Source organism: Chelmon rostratus, chromosome 7, assembly GCF_017976325.1.
Source record: "Chelmon rostratus isolate fCheRos1 chromosome 7, fCheRos1.pri, whole genome shotgun sequence".
Classification (NCBI taxonomy): domain Eukaryota; kingdom Metazoa; phylum Chordata; class Actinopteri; order Chaetodontiformes; family Chaetodontidae; genus Chelmon; species Chelmon rostratus.
This window is the reverse complement of record NC_055664.1, coordinates 16,860,891-16,876,511: the sequence shown is the minus strand read 5'-3', so window position 1 is coordinate 16,876,511 and position 15,621 is coordinate 16,860,891. Positions and strand designations below refer to the sequence as shown.

Below are 15,621 nucleotides of genomic sequence, written 5' to 3'. Positions count from 1 at the left end.
ATAAGCAGGCAGAGGAGGGAGGTCACATCAAAGTCCAGTGGCAGTCCCCACAGCTGTCCAGGCAAAGCCTCTGCACCTCAGCTAATGCAACCCACTTTAACAGCCACTCTAATAAAAGGGAGTCTAATGCAGCTTTTATGATTTGCATATTTATTATCAGGGGAGTTATCACATCGTTGTGGTTTTTGCTACATGCTTCAGTCGTTGTCATTAGTTTCATGTTCACATCATTGCTGCTCGTGGTTCTGCAATCTTAAGTACTCCACAACTCCACAACAGTATGTGGAGACACAGACTTGATCACTGGCTGAGGAGATGGGTGAAGCAGTGCCACATTAAATTGCAGTCTAAGAGAATAGAAGTGTCTTGTGCCAGAAATGTAGCCCTCAGTGAAAACAATGTGAATTCATAAACTTTCTCTGATTTGGAAAAAAAAATGTAATTCTGGGATCATCCTTACCAAATCATTTTGTTTTAAAATGTGGCAACTAGTCCCGGGTCACGTGGTCTTTAAGACACCAGAAGTAGTTGCAGAGGTGAAACGTCATTGGTAAGAAAAGAACATTATATATAATTTTACAATACATGGAAAACAAAGAAAAAAAAGTCTCCAGCCCTAAACTTTACATGTAAAATCTGCACAACAAAAGTAAAACACATTTTATTAAAAAGAACAGCCCCATACTTTGCTGAGAATCATAATATGGATTTAGCCTCCAGTCTAACCTATATCATACATCTCTTTAATAGCAGTCCACATTTACCAAAACTTTTTGCTTTTAAATTCAGCAAACAACGTTGTGTTTAAGGTGGATGAGAGTGCAGGGCAAAAGCAAATTTTTGTTTCGTATGTTGTTTTGATGACTTTAATGAAACATTTGACTATCTAACATCCTCTATATGATCCGTCACATTCTTTTCCACTTGGGCACGCCCAGCTGCACGTCACAGTCGGATACATAAGGAGGGACCGCAGGAGAACACATGGTACTCATTCATCAGAGAGGAGTCGGCAACCGGCCTGTGCTAGTACTATAAAAAGTAAGTCCCGCCAGAGTTAACGTTGGTTTTTGAAGACGAAAGTGTGCTTTAAGGATAATTTCAGGGTAACTTTCAACGCGCACAATGGCCGAGAAGATGGACGTGGAGCAGGGGAAGACATCTAATGGCGAGCCGCTGGCCAACGGTCTGGCCAGCCCCAAGGACCGCAGCCCGGAGCCGCTGTCCCAGCGGGTGAAGAGGATAGTGATGGCCAACTTGCTGGTCATCCTCACCGTGGCCGGGGTCATCATCGGCGTTTTTATCGGACTTGGCGTGCGCAACGCGACGCTCACCAGGACCCAAATCATCTACATCGGTTTCCCCGGCGAGTTGCTAATAAGGCTGCTGAAGATGATCATCATCCCCTTGGTGGTGTGCAGTCTGGTGTCCGGGGCGGCCAGCATCGACCCTAAAGCCCTCGGCAAACTGGGCGGCTGGGCCATGCTCTTCTTCTTGGTCACCACGCTAATCGCGTCGTCCATTGGGGTCGTGATGGCTTTTATCTTAACCCCCGGGTCGGTGTCTATCAACAAACCCTCTGTGCCAGGTTTGGACGACGAGGTGCCCGCCCCTAAAGAAGTGATAGACTCCTTCTTAGATTTGGTCAGGTGAGTGAATCCATTACCTGCGGACCTGTGCACTCTTACAAAGTCGTGAAACTGTGGCGCGTGTGCTTGCGTGTGAATGTAGCCGTTCATCAACGCCTCGCCGCGGACACATGCTAGCCAGGTGTCAAAGTTGTTGCGGAGTCACACAAAGGAGAGTTTAGCTGGAGCTTTCAGTAACAGACACAGGACCCTCTTTAACTTCTGCTAGCTTTGTTTCAACACTCTCAAAGGGAAAGTATGACGGAGTGCTCACCGTGGGGATAATGTCGTTAGTTTATGAGACGTGTAGCTGAACTCAGCCATAGCTAGGCGTGCTGTAACGACAACAAGCCGTTGCATCAGCTCATAAGTGCCCCCTCATTGAGATTCAACCACCCCCCGTTGAGCGCCGGTTGTCACTCATTATTCAGTGAAGCGACCGCGGTCCTTTTTTCCCCCCCCACAGTCACTACATTATGTTATTAATTATGTTTTTATGTCACGTTTTGTCCTTGACATCATGGGCGCGTATGGAGCGAGAGCAGCGACTAAATTCCGCCATGGAAAATGAGATTTGACGTTGAGAAATGGAAAACTCTACTGGAAAAAGGTGTATGGGCACGGAAAAATGTTCCACTGACACAAGCATTAAAAGTCATCTTATTTTGATAGCTTTTGTATTTAGATTAATTAACGATGTCTTTTTTTCAGCAACATTTTTCTTGTTTGTTCGCGTTCATGTGTCTTCTGGGATTTTTCAGTTTCAGCTTCCTGTCAGTTTTACTGTCTGAAACCGGAAATGAGACTGTTTCACTCTGTTCCTGTGTTTCCACATAGAACCTAGTGACGCCTCTGATGGCTGACGTTAGCTAGACCAGCATACAGTCAGCTGAACCTTGACTCTAGCACAGTCCAGTTCCATGTGGAGAAACAAAGGCACGGTGTACAGAGTTATCATACCTGTGGTTTGGGCGTTTCTGGTGAACTGGTGGTGTGTGGTCATGTCGGAGGCTCCTGAGCGGAGCTCTTTGCACATCCTCTCAAACCTCTCCTCTTCACGCCAGAAGGTGAAAGCCAGCGACACAGAAAGAAACCTGAAAGCTAAAAAACAAAACAAAAAAAAAACTGCCATTGAAAAGCCAGACTCTGAAGATTTGTAACTGAAAAATGTATCAAAATACAAAAATGGCAAAATAGAATAGTAATGTTTTAGATTTTTCTTTTTATTGAACATTTTTGAGTGCCAGTACAACTTTTTGTGATACGAGTGTTTCAATGATAGCGTTTCCTTCTTCAACGTCAAAGTTGCTGTTCTAGCCCCATAGACTAGTCTAACTTCAGTATTCCCTCAGGAGGATGATGAAACCTGTCAGGACGTGTAGCTGAAAGAGATGGCTCGGTGTCCTTTTTTTGGCCTTGGCTGGCAGACTGTGTCTGTTCTTCAGCACACTGCTCTGACCTTGTCTGGTTGAGAGCCAGGAGCCAAACATCATACCTTTTTTTTTGTTGTTGTTGTTGTTCATCAGTGTGTCACATTCATGGGACACTCATGAGACATGAACCACCTCATCTCTTGAGGAATAAAGGGAAGCAACAGTGAACCAACAGAGTGAGCAAACAATTGACTCAGAGACTGAAATAGTGAGGTGTCGACACCTTCTGACAAATTCTCATGTACAGAATTTAAAGTAATTCGGTGGTTCCCCCCTGAGGTAGGGTTTTTCCTCTTATAGCCTAAAAACAGTCAGAGGCCAGATGGCCTTGCTTATCTGAGCCGGCACTAGATTAGTGTACTCTAAAGTTTAAGTGTATTGAACCTCAACCTTTTGTAAACACGTTGCCACTAACTACAATGCAATGTCATGCTGTGATAGTGTGTGCCTGTAATGTTTTCCCCTTAAAAAGATAAGAAACTGGATTGCATTTAATGTAAACATGGTGTCCTGAGTTTACTCCGGATATTTGATGTGCTGTCCACGACAATCCATCATCATCTCATTTATTGCCTTCAAACAGAAAACATGGTTATTGAGCAGATTACTGGCAGCACTCAAGTATGTGGAGTCCCCTGTTCACATGCCGTCTCGATACACTTTCAACACTGTGGCATAATTTTATCTGGTTAGTTTGAACATTCTGTGGAGCATTCGGTGCTGCTCTCCATGACTTGTAGAATTGTGCACTATAAAAGCCAGAGTTTTCCACCCTCCCCCCTCCTACTCTGCTTCCAGCATTGGGACCGAGCCTTGGCAACACCTCCTGAAATCATTTAATTCTGCCCAGAGCTGGATTAGACATGCAAGAGTTACAGAGCAGCCTTTATCATTCCACAGATTTAACATTGATTTATACCCGATAGCCTTACATAACTGTATCTACAAGTTGTTAACACAATGGTTTGGTTTATAAATCTGAGATAGGCTGTTCAGTATTTTTTCTGACTCTGTTCATGTTTAATGGCTAAGATGAAAAGGGGTCTCATGTGAAAGCCTGTTTATCAAAGAGTCACTTCCAGAATCAGTGGAGTGCAACATTCACTGATTTTCCTGAATGCAACATCTCAGTGCCAGATTTATCTACTGTAGCTGGCTGCTGTTGAAGGAGAGGGGGGGAAAAATCTGTCTGGAAAGCAATGTATTCTCACGCTGGACACAAGCCACCAGAGCACATGCACACTCACACACACTTACACATTATCCTAATAGGGCAGCAGGCAAAACCCAGCGCCTCCTCATTAGAGCGAGCCCTCTCAGTTGGTGTCCTGGTTAGTTTTGACAACAAAGACAGTGTGAGACTCTGGAGAGCCGTTCATCAAAGTGTAAAATTAGCCCAGTCATTGTTCATGTCTGCCGAGGGGTACGTGTGTGAAGGGTTTAGCTCCAACTGGAGCCACTCCTACACATCCTTGTTGACTTTCCTTATCTTCTGCCTTCTGTTTGTTTTCTCACTGGAAAACAGACTCTCTCCATTCGCAGGTAACTGCTCACCTGTGGGTTTATTAAGCACATATGCCGTTTACCTTCACTGACAGGGAAGTAATGACTTCAACTACAGGTGCAAATTATTACTGAGAAGAGGTTCACATATTTCCTGCTTTGATTCCAAAAAATTGTGGTATTGAGTGCTTGGAAGACTTTATGTTGTCCCTTCTTTATCTAAGTAAGATTTTTTTTTTCAGCTTTCTAAAAACATCACTAGTAAACATTAGGAAGGACTTGTTCTACGCGTGAAGACTTTTTGACATTTGCTACCACGTTGACCTGTAGTGATCTGGCAGGTGTACCAAGGTGCTGGGAAGACATCAGAGCGGCTTGCCTCAAACAATCGGCAGCCCGCCATGAAAGAAACACACCCACATGCATGACATGCGTGCAGGTGTGTGACAGTCGTCATTGGATTGTTGTCATACCACTCAAGTCATTCACGTAGCCAACAGTCACATTTGTTTCATAGGGTTTTACTATGCTCACAGCATGTGAAACCATCTTCCCACCTCGAGAACAAAAAACTCCACAGAAACCCAAATGAATGTAACCTGAAACCAGATGCTGAACATATATTTAGCATAGCATGCATGTTAACCTGTTAGTGTTGATTAGGGCTGAACAATATGCAAAATAGTAATTTTGTAATTTATAGTAATATGATTCGTAGGCCGGGTCATCTCTGTAGCATCACAGCGATTTTACATGTATTTTACCTTTATTAAAAAGTAGGTGTGCTTTATAAAGGGATGCACATGAGGTCAGATGCCAGGAATGACTACCAAAGAACAAGGAAGTGGATCCCCTCAGGTTTCGGCCGTGTATTGTCTATGCAAAGTGAATGGAAATGCACAATGCAACGCAAAGTTGTGCTGCCTCCATCCAGATCTGATAGACACTGAAATCATCTTGCAATAGCCACCTTTTCCAAACATTCAGGTCTTACAAACACTGAAATTATCTTAAAATAGCCGCCTTTTCTAAACATCCCGGTCTTACAAACACTTAAATCATCTTAAAATAGCCGCCTTCTCCAAACGTTCAGGTCTTACAGACACTGAAATTATCTTAAATAGCTGCCCTTGGGATGCCCAGGTAGCTCACCTGGTAGAGCAGGCATGTCAAACTGATTCCATAAACTGAGATCAGCTGATTAATTGATTCCAGCCAGGTGTGCTCCTCCTTGGTTGGAACGAAAACCTGCAGCCACACGGCCCTTTATGGAATCAGTTTGACATGCCTGTGGTAGAGCGTATGCACTGTGCCTCAGGCTGTGTCCTTACTGCAGCAGCCCGGCTTTGATTCTAGCCCGTGGCCATTTGCTGCATGTCGTCCCCTCTCTCTCTCCCTCTTTACACTCTCAGGCTTTGGATCACAGAATGATGCTAAATTGTCACATAATGAATATTCTAAAAATCCTGGCATCCTTTTTGTTATAGCTCAGCCTGTGATCTGGTTGCATGTTGCATGCTGTGCTGTCACACAATCACATGATGTTTAATCCTGATGCACTATGGTTCCAATGAAAGGGAATGAATGGTTGGGAAGAGATTATGAAGTTAATGCCTTATTACTCTAAATCCATTACAGAGCGCTGAGTAAAGGGGTATCGTGAGCACATGAGTTTCATGAGTTCTTGACAGATTTAATATGCAGTTTGACCTGTGTGTGTGGTTAGTGGAGAATGAATAAGACAACAGCAATTAGAAAAGGGGGCTGAGTGAAGAAATGAGATTAATAGCTAAGTTCTCTCAGCTATTTCCACATGATCACCCTTGTGATTCTGCCTGTTTGAACTATCAGAGACATCCTGAGGGTACAGCTGCTGTCTGTGCAACACAACTGGCGATAGACTTATACTTTTTTTTTAAATATATTGTAGCATTTGCAGTATAAATGCTGTGACCCAGGGCTGCTTTGTAAACAGTTCAGACTTACAGGGAGCCACTTTATGGCTTTGCAATGTGTTTGGCTTGGTTCAAATGTCACCTTTCTCTGCTCTGTTCATATAAGTGGCCAGGGTTGTTTTTTAGGCGGTTGTGTATGCAGATAGAGAAAGAACACAACAAGGCTCAGAGGCCGTTTCTCTCCCTCCGGTTACAGCCTCACAGCCTCTGATACACATCTGCTTAAAATCTTCATTTTTTTTCTCCCCACAGAAACATCTTTCCGTCCAACCTGGTGTCTGCTGCCTTTCAATCAGTAAGCGCCGCATCACGATTCTATATATTTTACACAACTATCATTTGAAATTGTGTAGAGGAAATATTTGGATGAGATGACTGAATGTACTAAACTAACTGTACAAAACTGTTTTCTCGTCCAGTATGCAACCAGCTACAAGGAAATCACCAGGAACATCACAAATGGAACCCTCAATGTCACAGTGGAGAAGGTGAGCAAAGTGAATAAGACCCGGTTGTCTGCGTAAAGTAGACCACAGATACCCTACATAAGAGAAGGACGCTGTCTTGTTTGCATCCCTGCGAAGCTGACTGGTGTGGATCTGGCCGTCCTGACTGCGTTTTTCACCTCTGTCTTGCAGGTGCCTGTTGGAACAGAGCAGGACGGCATGAATATTCTTGGTCTGGTAGTGTTTGCCATTGTGTTCGGTATTGCTTTGAGGAAGCTGGGAGAAGAAGGAGAGATACTCATCAAGTTCTTCAACTCCTTCAACGAGGCCACCATGGTGCTGGTGTCCTGGATCATGTGGTAAGAAAGACCTGCATGTTTCTGCTTAGGAGGGATTAGAATAAAATTGGTATGAAGCAGTATGAGACATTTTTTTTTGTGCCATTACTGAACCGTAATAATCCACTGTCCTCTCTTTTTCCCCCTCTACCCGCCTCTCTTCAGGTATGCCCCTCTTGGTATCATGTTTCTTGTAGCTGGCAAGATTGTAGAGATGGACAATGTTGGCAAACTGTTTGCCAGTCTGGGAAAATACATAGCCTGCTGTATCGTCGGACACGCCATCCATGGCGCTCTTGTGCTGCCCGCCATCTACTTCATCATTACAAGGAAGAACCCATACACCTTCCTCTGGGGAATATTCACAGCCCTGGCAACGGCCTTTGGAACAAGCTCCAGGTAATGAACTCACCACCTCTCTGGCTCTCCCGCACACACACTTGTTTGTTCTCCCCAGTTATTAAATATCAAATACTGAGGTTCTTCTGTTCTAAAGCACACACACTTTCCTCCCTACAAACACACAGGCGCATACCATTCGCCTTTACGCGCTCACTCATGCCCCTGTTCCTTGTTTCCTAGCTCTGCCACGCTGCCCCTCATGATGAAGTGCGTGGAGGAAAATAACGGCGTATCCAAGCACATCAGCCGTTTTATCCTGCCCATCGGAGCGACGGTCAACATGGACGGAGCTGCTCTCTTTCAGTGTGTGGCTGCTGTTTTCATCGCTCAGCTGAACAACACCCCACTTAACTTCATCCAAATCATTACCATCCTGTAAGTCCCAAATTACTTTACGTGTCAGGTAGCTGAATACAAATATATTAGGTGTATAATGATATAACTGACTGTGTCGTCTTCCCTCCTGTTAGTGTGACAGCTACAGCGTCCAGTGTTGGAGCAGCAGGTATACCTGCTGGTGGCGTGTTGACGCTGGCCATCATCCTGGAGGCCATAGGACTTCCCACCAATGACATCTCTCTCATCCTGGCTGTTGACTGGCTTGTGTGAGTAAATAACCCGCATGTGTGGACATTCACAGCACGACAGCCAAGTAACAGACAAATAATCGAACCCAACCTGAGTCAGCTTGTTAAATTGCGTGCCCTCCGTTCTGTCTGTCTTTAGTGACCGTACCTGCACAGTGCTGAACGTGGAGGGCGATGCCTTTGGAGCCGGGCTCTTGCAGTTCTTTGTGGACCGCACGGCCAAACAAGAGGAGGGCGCAGAGCTGAGTGACATCAGGCTGGAGGGAGACCAGTCGGCTCCCGCCCCCGAGCGCTCGCCACTCATCGAGAAGCGAGATTGGAGGGACGGTGCAGACAGTGCAGACGGTGCAAAGGTGGTTCTGTCCGAGTCCGTCATGTAATCCAGCTGCTGACATCATCAATGACCCGCTCACTTAGTTGCCACTCATGCAAGCTGAAACTTGAGGTTCAAGCCCCTCCTTTTCTGCCCCCTCCCCCCGAAGAAACTGGTTCAGGAAGAACATGCAAAGAGAAGCTCTCTGTTCTCAACCCTTTTCTCAACACAGGAAGCCCAAACATGACACAAGCACAGTGACTTCTGTTTCCGTTTTGAGCGACAGTATTGCACATTAGTCCAGCTACCGTGTTGACTCAAGACTAGTGTTGGTTATATTTGGTCGGTCCACATCAATTTTAAAGTCAGAATTTTATCATGTGACCAATATCCAGTATACTACCTCCACTGGGACGTCAAATGGCTGGAGCAGTGAGCCTCTGCAGAATGTCATATCTAATGGTCTAAATGAAGCCGTCATTAATGATGGACACATGGATGTATTTACCTTTTGGCCCACTGTTACTAAATCGCACACTCAGATTTCTCTCACACCCCGCAGAAGTAAACCACTGCTATGCACCACGTCCTGGTGGAAAACATGAGCATTTCTGACTTTAAACGCTGACGAGGACCGCCGTATAGCTTGCTGCACCCGGTCTACGTTAGCGAGACAAAGTTTTCATCTTCTCCGTTTGGACTGTAGACCTTGAAAATGTTTTGTTTCACTGTCAGTTTTTGTGTTCAGCGTTTTCAGATTTCAGTCGTCCCATACAGGAAAACGATCACGGATGTCGATAAATGTATTTGAATCGGAACATGCTATGTTTGAATATTTAATTATACATGATGACGGCCATTTTCATGCAGATTCCATCTAATGTGTTTAAAGTGAAGGGCTTGTATATGATATGTCATAAAGCATGTAAAGCATATTGGATACCCATGTTCCATATACTCTGCATGAAAATGGCTGTGATGGTGTATGACAAAATGCATGTTTGTAGTTGTCTCTGAGGCGGTTGAGGGCTTTTATTAGTCTGCCAGTGTGTGTGTGGCGACTTCATGCTAATGGTTCTCTTTTGTACGATGCCTTTCTCATGGTGAGAAGCAATAGAGCTGTAAAATCTGTTCTCAAGGTCTGAAGCGCACTAAAGGAAATGATATCCTCAACGACTTCCCAAAGCTGAATGAACGTTTTTACTCAAGGACTCACACTACGTCAACACGCGGGGACAGAGATCCTCCGAGCGTGCCTCTTTATATGGACCTCAGTGCGATGGCAGGCAGCGCATCCTCAGGTTTAACTATGGCTTGAAGACTGTCCCTAATATTCTGAGACCAAAAGTCACACCAGCAACAGGAAGGAGGCCGTTGGATCCTGTAACATTGAATTTCCAGGGAGATGAGCTTTTTATTTTTATTTTTTTCATTATAGTCCGCATTTTGCTCTGCTGCTCTTTGTCGGTCCCAGCATCTCAGCGAGGCACAAATGGGTTTTAAAGCACAGTATGTAACAAGGAGGGACCGTCTGTCTGATGTGTAAAGTGACTACATGTGATGTGTAAGCAACAAAAGTCTTTCCACTACAAGGCTGTCTCTACATTGTCAGAATAGCAGCAGTGGACGGCTGTTTCCTTTGACAGCTGAGGCCTGAACAGCTACAGGACTCAAGTCAAAGTAAGCACGTCTCAACTTAAACCTATTTATGTTCTGGCTGTGATGGCCATGAACATGAAATACTTGTATGGGCTATAGGCCTTGTATGTCAAGTTGATGCCTCAGATAATTATTTGTTGTAATTCATATTTATTTCACGAATCAGAATCCAAAGAACGTTTAGCCAATGTTTTGAGTTGTTAGTACAAACTTTTTCTTCTTGCCAGCGCTCTTGTAATAACTGGTGGGTGATAGCTTTTTATATTATCGTGTTCATCTTTTGGTCCTGGTCTTCTCTTGGCTCTGTGTCGAGACTGTGTGTGTGTAGAAGGTGCTTGCGTTTGGTGATTTTTCTTTTGCAGTACCCTTTCTTTTGTACCCTGGAGTGATATTGTCTGTTTCAAACACATTATGCAGCATATGCTGTATGTATATGGATGTACGATTTTAATATTGAATGTTTATCTCTTCCATCCATATCATCTTTTCACAGTTTAAAGCTCTACCAAAGTTTTGCAGGATTTCCCATGATGGTTGTCTGTGAAATCACTGCAGGCCTGAAGTCTCATCACTTCTACAGTTTTTGTATAACATGTACAAAAACATCAGTTTCTTCAAAACAGTTATTGTGCTTCAGTTTCTACTCAGTGTCTTTTTGGTGCAAGGTTGTTAAAATGTTAACATTCCTCTGTCTGGTTCGATCATAGCATTTGTGTTGTATGTATGCACATGATACTGAAATATAATTATTACAGCTAAATGGCTGAGTTTAATGTTTCCAAACATCTGTCCCAGTTACAGTCTGAACATGCTGTCCATCCAGGTTTTAAACAATAAAGGCCTTTTTTTTTTATTTATAATTATTTGGCTGTGTCTCTTGGCTGTTGCAAAGCCAGAACTGCACACCACAGCTACATTATGCAGTTTCTGATAAACTGAAGGATGAAGTGTTCCTTTAATTCTCCAAATTCTTAAGCTAAATTAACTATTTAAAATGGTCTTGGATTAGCTGGAAGCTGCATGGCCACAAAGCTGAAAACAGGGCTGTTTTTCTGTGCTCATGACAGTGGTGCTGCAAACATGATCTTATCAAGTTATTCATGCATACTGTATGGATATGCATATATCCATTTTTCTGCATAGTGAGTACTTTTACTGATACTTTAAGTAGATTTGCTGATAGTTCTGGTACTTGGAGTATTTTCACAATGTGGTATTGCTACTTTCAAATGAATAAAGGATCTGAGTACACCAGTGACATCCAGGATGGCATTCTGTAGTAGCGTGCAAGGCCAGAGACATATTTAGGGTTAGGCTTTAGGATCCTGACTCAGCCTCTCAGTGGTATAGATGCTTATCTAATTACCCGGCCACATGTCAACAATGCTGGTTTTCCACTGGTAAGCAAGGGGAATGCGGGAATGTGCAGCATCAACAGGTGTAAGATAGCTATTGTTACATACAGCGCTCAAGTAGGATTAGGAAGCTAGTTTACAGCACAGGGCCTGTCTGAGAGACTAAGGAGCTGCATTCCTGTCATGGTACCTTGCTGCTTGTCCTGTCATAACCCCCCCCTACTGTTGCTGACAGTGATGTGATCACAACTTTGTGCAGAGGCTTCAGAGTGACAAAGGTGTGTTGTGCCACCTAGTGGTCAAAAGGAATCGCAACCGATAGTGCACATTTACTGTATTTACAATGGATTTGCCAACACTCCTCAAAAAACAAGTTAATAAACAAACACATCAATCTGTTCCAACTCCTTTATTTTAGCAGGTCATGAAATGGAGGGACACGCTGACACATCACACACAAGTAACACAAGAGGAATCTCCTCGTACCCAGAGATGCTGGGTGGTTTTTTAATGCTCAGCTTCTCTTTTAAAACGTTTCCTTTAAATAATCGACTGAATTGAAATTCAATTTCAATTAATACATAATGGCTGCTCAGCAGCAACAAACCTGTTCGCGCTACGAGTTAATATTCATTTACAGATTCAGAGTTTTCTGTTTTGCGTGAACACTCCGGCCTGACGTACGCCAACAACAACGGGATGAATGACGCCGTGTTTCTCATTTCACCAAGCAGAAATTCACTCACCACACTACAGCCGTAATGGCTTCAACATAGTCAGCGGATCAGTGCAAATCATTGTAACACAGTCGAGTCAGTATACTCATAAAACACCTGTTAGGGCTTATTTTTAAATAATTCTGTACAAAAACCATAAATCCTGCTTATCATGCTTATCAACTGCAGCTTTTAACAAGAAACCAATATCAATGTCATTTAATGTCAAGTGTTTATCATCTTTACAGCAGTAATATTTATACTTTACTGTACATCACACACAGATTCGGTACACCATATAGGAAATTTCAGTTTTGGTAGAATTCAGTCATTTTGGCACCATATTTGTTTCCAGACATCACCTTTGAGGCTGTTTTAGCTGAGGCAAGATTTTCTCTGCTGTTCGGTAAACAAACACAGTCCGACATTAGAGGGCCTGTGAGTCGCTACCACCTCTCACAGCTTGCTTCTGTCCAGCCTCTTTTTTGTGGGGTTGGGATACTGGGGGTTTTCGATAACCCCCTCTCCAAACTTGAGCTCCAGGAAGGCTCGGTGGTTGTTGGGACCGTAGGCAGTGATGCCTGCAAAGGACATGGGCACCAGCGGCTGCAGGAAGTGCTCGGGGAACTCCACGTCTTGTTTGTGCTCTGTCCACGTGTCTTTGGTCATGACGCCGTTACGTGGATAGAACGGCCACAGGTCAACGTGCAGGTGGTTGGCCTCGCTGTACTGGACTCTGTAGAAGTCTCCTTCCACTGCACGCTCCCAGACGTAGCCGTTAGCGTCCACGAGAGAGCCTGAGTCCAGGTTCTTCAAGTGATCACAGTTGGGTACATCCTCCAGGTAGATGCCCAGGTCCACGTCATAATCCCATGGGATGATGTCCTGATGGCGGATGGCGCCCAGCAGGGTCCCCCCCTCTAGCCAGTAGCGCACACCTGAGGTCTCCAGGATATTGATGACGTACTTGGTGGTTTCCCTGAGAGCTCGCAGACAGCAGGGAGGTGTCCAGCGATCCAGATAAAGGTAATCCGGAGTGTCATCCTGCACGGTGCCGAAGCAGCGAGGCGTCTCTTTACTGCAGCCGAACCACTGTTCCTTCCCGTCAGGCAGCAGGAGACGCTTCAGACCAAAGCTCCTCATGAGCTTCCCGCTGGCGTCCTTCAGTCGAGTGTCGGCCTTCCACTGGTTGTGAGCGGAGCTGAACAGGGGCCGGTGGTTTGCGGAGAAACAGGGGCTCTCCAGCAGTTTGACCTTCCAGCCTCTCAAGGCAGTCTGGACGAAGAGCGAGGAGAAGAGGGGACGCCCCAGAGGGACGGACAGGTTAAAAAGATCCTCAGTGCGGATGAGGACAACTGCATCTCCTTGTAAAGCCGTGCACACACTCCCGCTGCTACCAGACACTGCTGGCGAGTAGGTGGCTGTCCACTCTCTGAGGTTCACCCGCAGGTGGAGACACTGCACAGCAGATCGAGCCAGCACGGGTGCAGCTACCAGCCTCACGGGGCCCCCGCCCTCACCTTCCAACTCCCTGATCAGCCTCTCGATGGCCCGAGGTTGCTCCAGCTCCACCCCGTCAGGCACCAGCAGCACAAACTCTGTCTGGACGTGGAACTCGGGCCTGTGAGCTTGCGGCGGCTGGTCCGGGGAGGGGGAGAGCACCAGAAGTCGTGCCCCCTCTGGAAGCACCAGGGGAGGGTACGGAGGAGTGTCGGCCACAGCCAGGAAGGGAAGCTCGGGTCTCTGGTGGATGAAGGAATTAGCCACATCCCCAACATAATTCTCAAAGTTTTCAAACTCGCGAAGAAGAACAGTCACACGCGGGCCACGACCGTGTCCCTCAACTCCGACCACTCCAGGCTCACCTCCAGCTCCTACAAGTGCACCCAGGCCTCCCCCAAGACCTGAGGCCGGAAGGGCAGACCTCCTCGTTCCCCTGCCGAGCTCCTTCCTCTTCTCCATCATTTGCTGCTGGGCCCGGGACACATAGTAGAGAATGAGGAGGTTGAGGACGATGGCGCCGGTTAACAGGCCCTGGCAGAGACTGATGCGCATGGCAGCTGATGTTTACTTTCCAGTTCTCTCAGGGGAAGAATTTAAGTTTCAAGCAAGAAACCCAGTTGTGGATCTTAGGTCCCCATTAGTGTCACAGCACAGGAATGAGAGCTGAAGACAACCTGTGCAACACAGGAAATAAAGATGCAGTAACTGTGCTTTCTCACAGGCTTAAATGTACATCACAAACACCTTCATTGCATATTATGATTTCACGCTAAATGACACAGAGGAGAGTTGGGACTACTTTGACTTGAAATAGCTAGCAATGCACTGAATTATTACAGCCATAGCCCCGTGCAACAGGCTGACAAAATGACAAAATGCATGGCCACAACTCACCTTAATGTGGATGCATCTGCTTTATCTTTCTAAGATCATTTGCAGCCCATCACATCAGCATTAGCCATCTTCTCAGAAGCATCAGCACCGTAAAGCCCATTAACCTTTCGGTACCATATGAGGTTTTCACGGTGGTCCATCTCAGCCAGCCCTGGCAGCACAGGAGCAAAACTGGCTGAATCGCTAGCAGCAAACACAGACATTAATCTCCATTGTTAGCTAATATTTGTGCGCTTGTGGTTAAAATCGAGTCTCCAGCATTTTAAGAAGAAATCCGCGACTAAGTGCAAAGAAATCGCATCAGAATATTTCATTACTGTGAAGCTTAGCACAAGCTCAGCCACTAACCCAACTGCACGAATATTACATTAAGCTATCACGCTTTCTTGTCTGGGTTGCAGGCTGCAACAGCAGAAAGACTTCCGGCTCGTATCCTTCAGAATAAAAGTGCCATTTTCAAAAATCTAACTCAACCCCGATGTATGCACAAAAACTGCACCGCATACATATCAAAATACTATTTGCACTATGGGCAGCCTTAAATCATGGCATCCTCAAATCATTTAATCTCCAGTGTTTTATAAGAAAAAACTCTTTGACATCAATATCAAACATACATTGTACAATGTCGTGATTTTGTCCACTACAATTATAAATCAAATAATATCTAAAAAAATTCTTAAGAAAAGAAAACTCTCTATATATTTTTTTCATGTTTACTTTTTATACTTTTTCTTTTTTCTATGTTTATATATATATATATATGGCCCGAGGTTTTAGATAGTTATATCTAAAAACGATTGTTAAAAATAAAAAGCTATACACACACACACACACACACACACGCTGAAATCCTAAATTTGCATGTACAGTATGTCTAATGTGTTGA

At 44.9% G+C, this 15,621-nt stretch overlaps 2 protein-coding genes across 2 annotated transcripts; one reads left to right on the top strand and one right to left on the bottom strand.

Moving 5' to 3' along the window:
• The first annotated feature begins 979 nt into the window (after positions 1 to 979).
• slc1a5 (solute carrier family 1 member 5) lies at positions 980 to 11,368 on the top strand. Its single transcript, XM_041940820.1, has 8 exons — positions 980 to 1,649; positions 6,772 to 6,814; positions 6,939 to 7,007; positions 7,158 to 7,324; positions 7,469 to 7,702; positions 7,886 to 8,080; positions 8,176 to 8,310; positions 8,432 to 11,368. The coding sequence occupies exons 1-8, from the start codon at positions 1,126 to 1,128 to the stop codon at positions 8,670 to 8,672; spliced, it is 1,608 nt and encodes a 535-aa protein (XP_041796754.1). The 5' UTR covers positions 980 to 1,125; the 3' UTR covers positions 8,673 to 11,368.
• Positions 11,369 to 12,032: 664 nt separating this feature from the next.
• LOC121609520 (fukutin related protein) lies at positions 12,033 to 15,068 on the bottom strand. The gene is made up of 2 exons (XM_041941171.1): positions 14,733 to 15,068; positions 12,033 to 14,512 (listed from the first exon to the last, which is right to left on the bottom strand). Exon 2 carries the CDS (start codon positions 14,388 to 14,390, stop codon positions 12,792 to 12,794), a length of 1,599 nt encoding a protein of 532 aa, XP_041797105.1. The 5' UTR covers positions 14,391 to 14,512; positions 14,733 to 15,068; the 3' UTR covers positions 12,033 to 12,791.
• Positions 15,069 to 15,621: the final 553 nt, after the last annotated feature.

Bases quoted from the DNA above. Each gene is read 5' to 3' on its own strand.
- slc1a5 (XM_041940820.1), top strand. From the start codon at position 1,126: ATGGCCGAGAAGATGGACGTGGAGCAGGGGAAGACATCTAATGGCGAG. The intron at 7,703-7,885 runs GTAATGAACTCA...CTTGTTTCCTAG, and splicing joins GCCTTTGGAACAAGCTCCAG to CTCTGCCACGCTGCCCCTCA. The intron at 8,081-8,175 runs GTAAGTCCCAAA...CCCTCCTGTTAG, and splicing joins ATCCAAATCATTACCATCCT to TGTGACAGCTACAGCGTCCA.
- LOC121609520 (XM_041941171.1), bottom strand. From the start codon at position 14,390: ATGCGCATCAGTCTCTGCCAGGGCCTGTTAACCGGCGCCATCGTCCTC.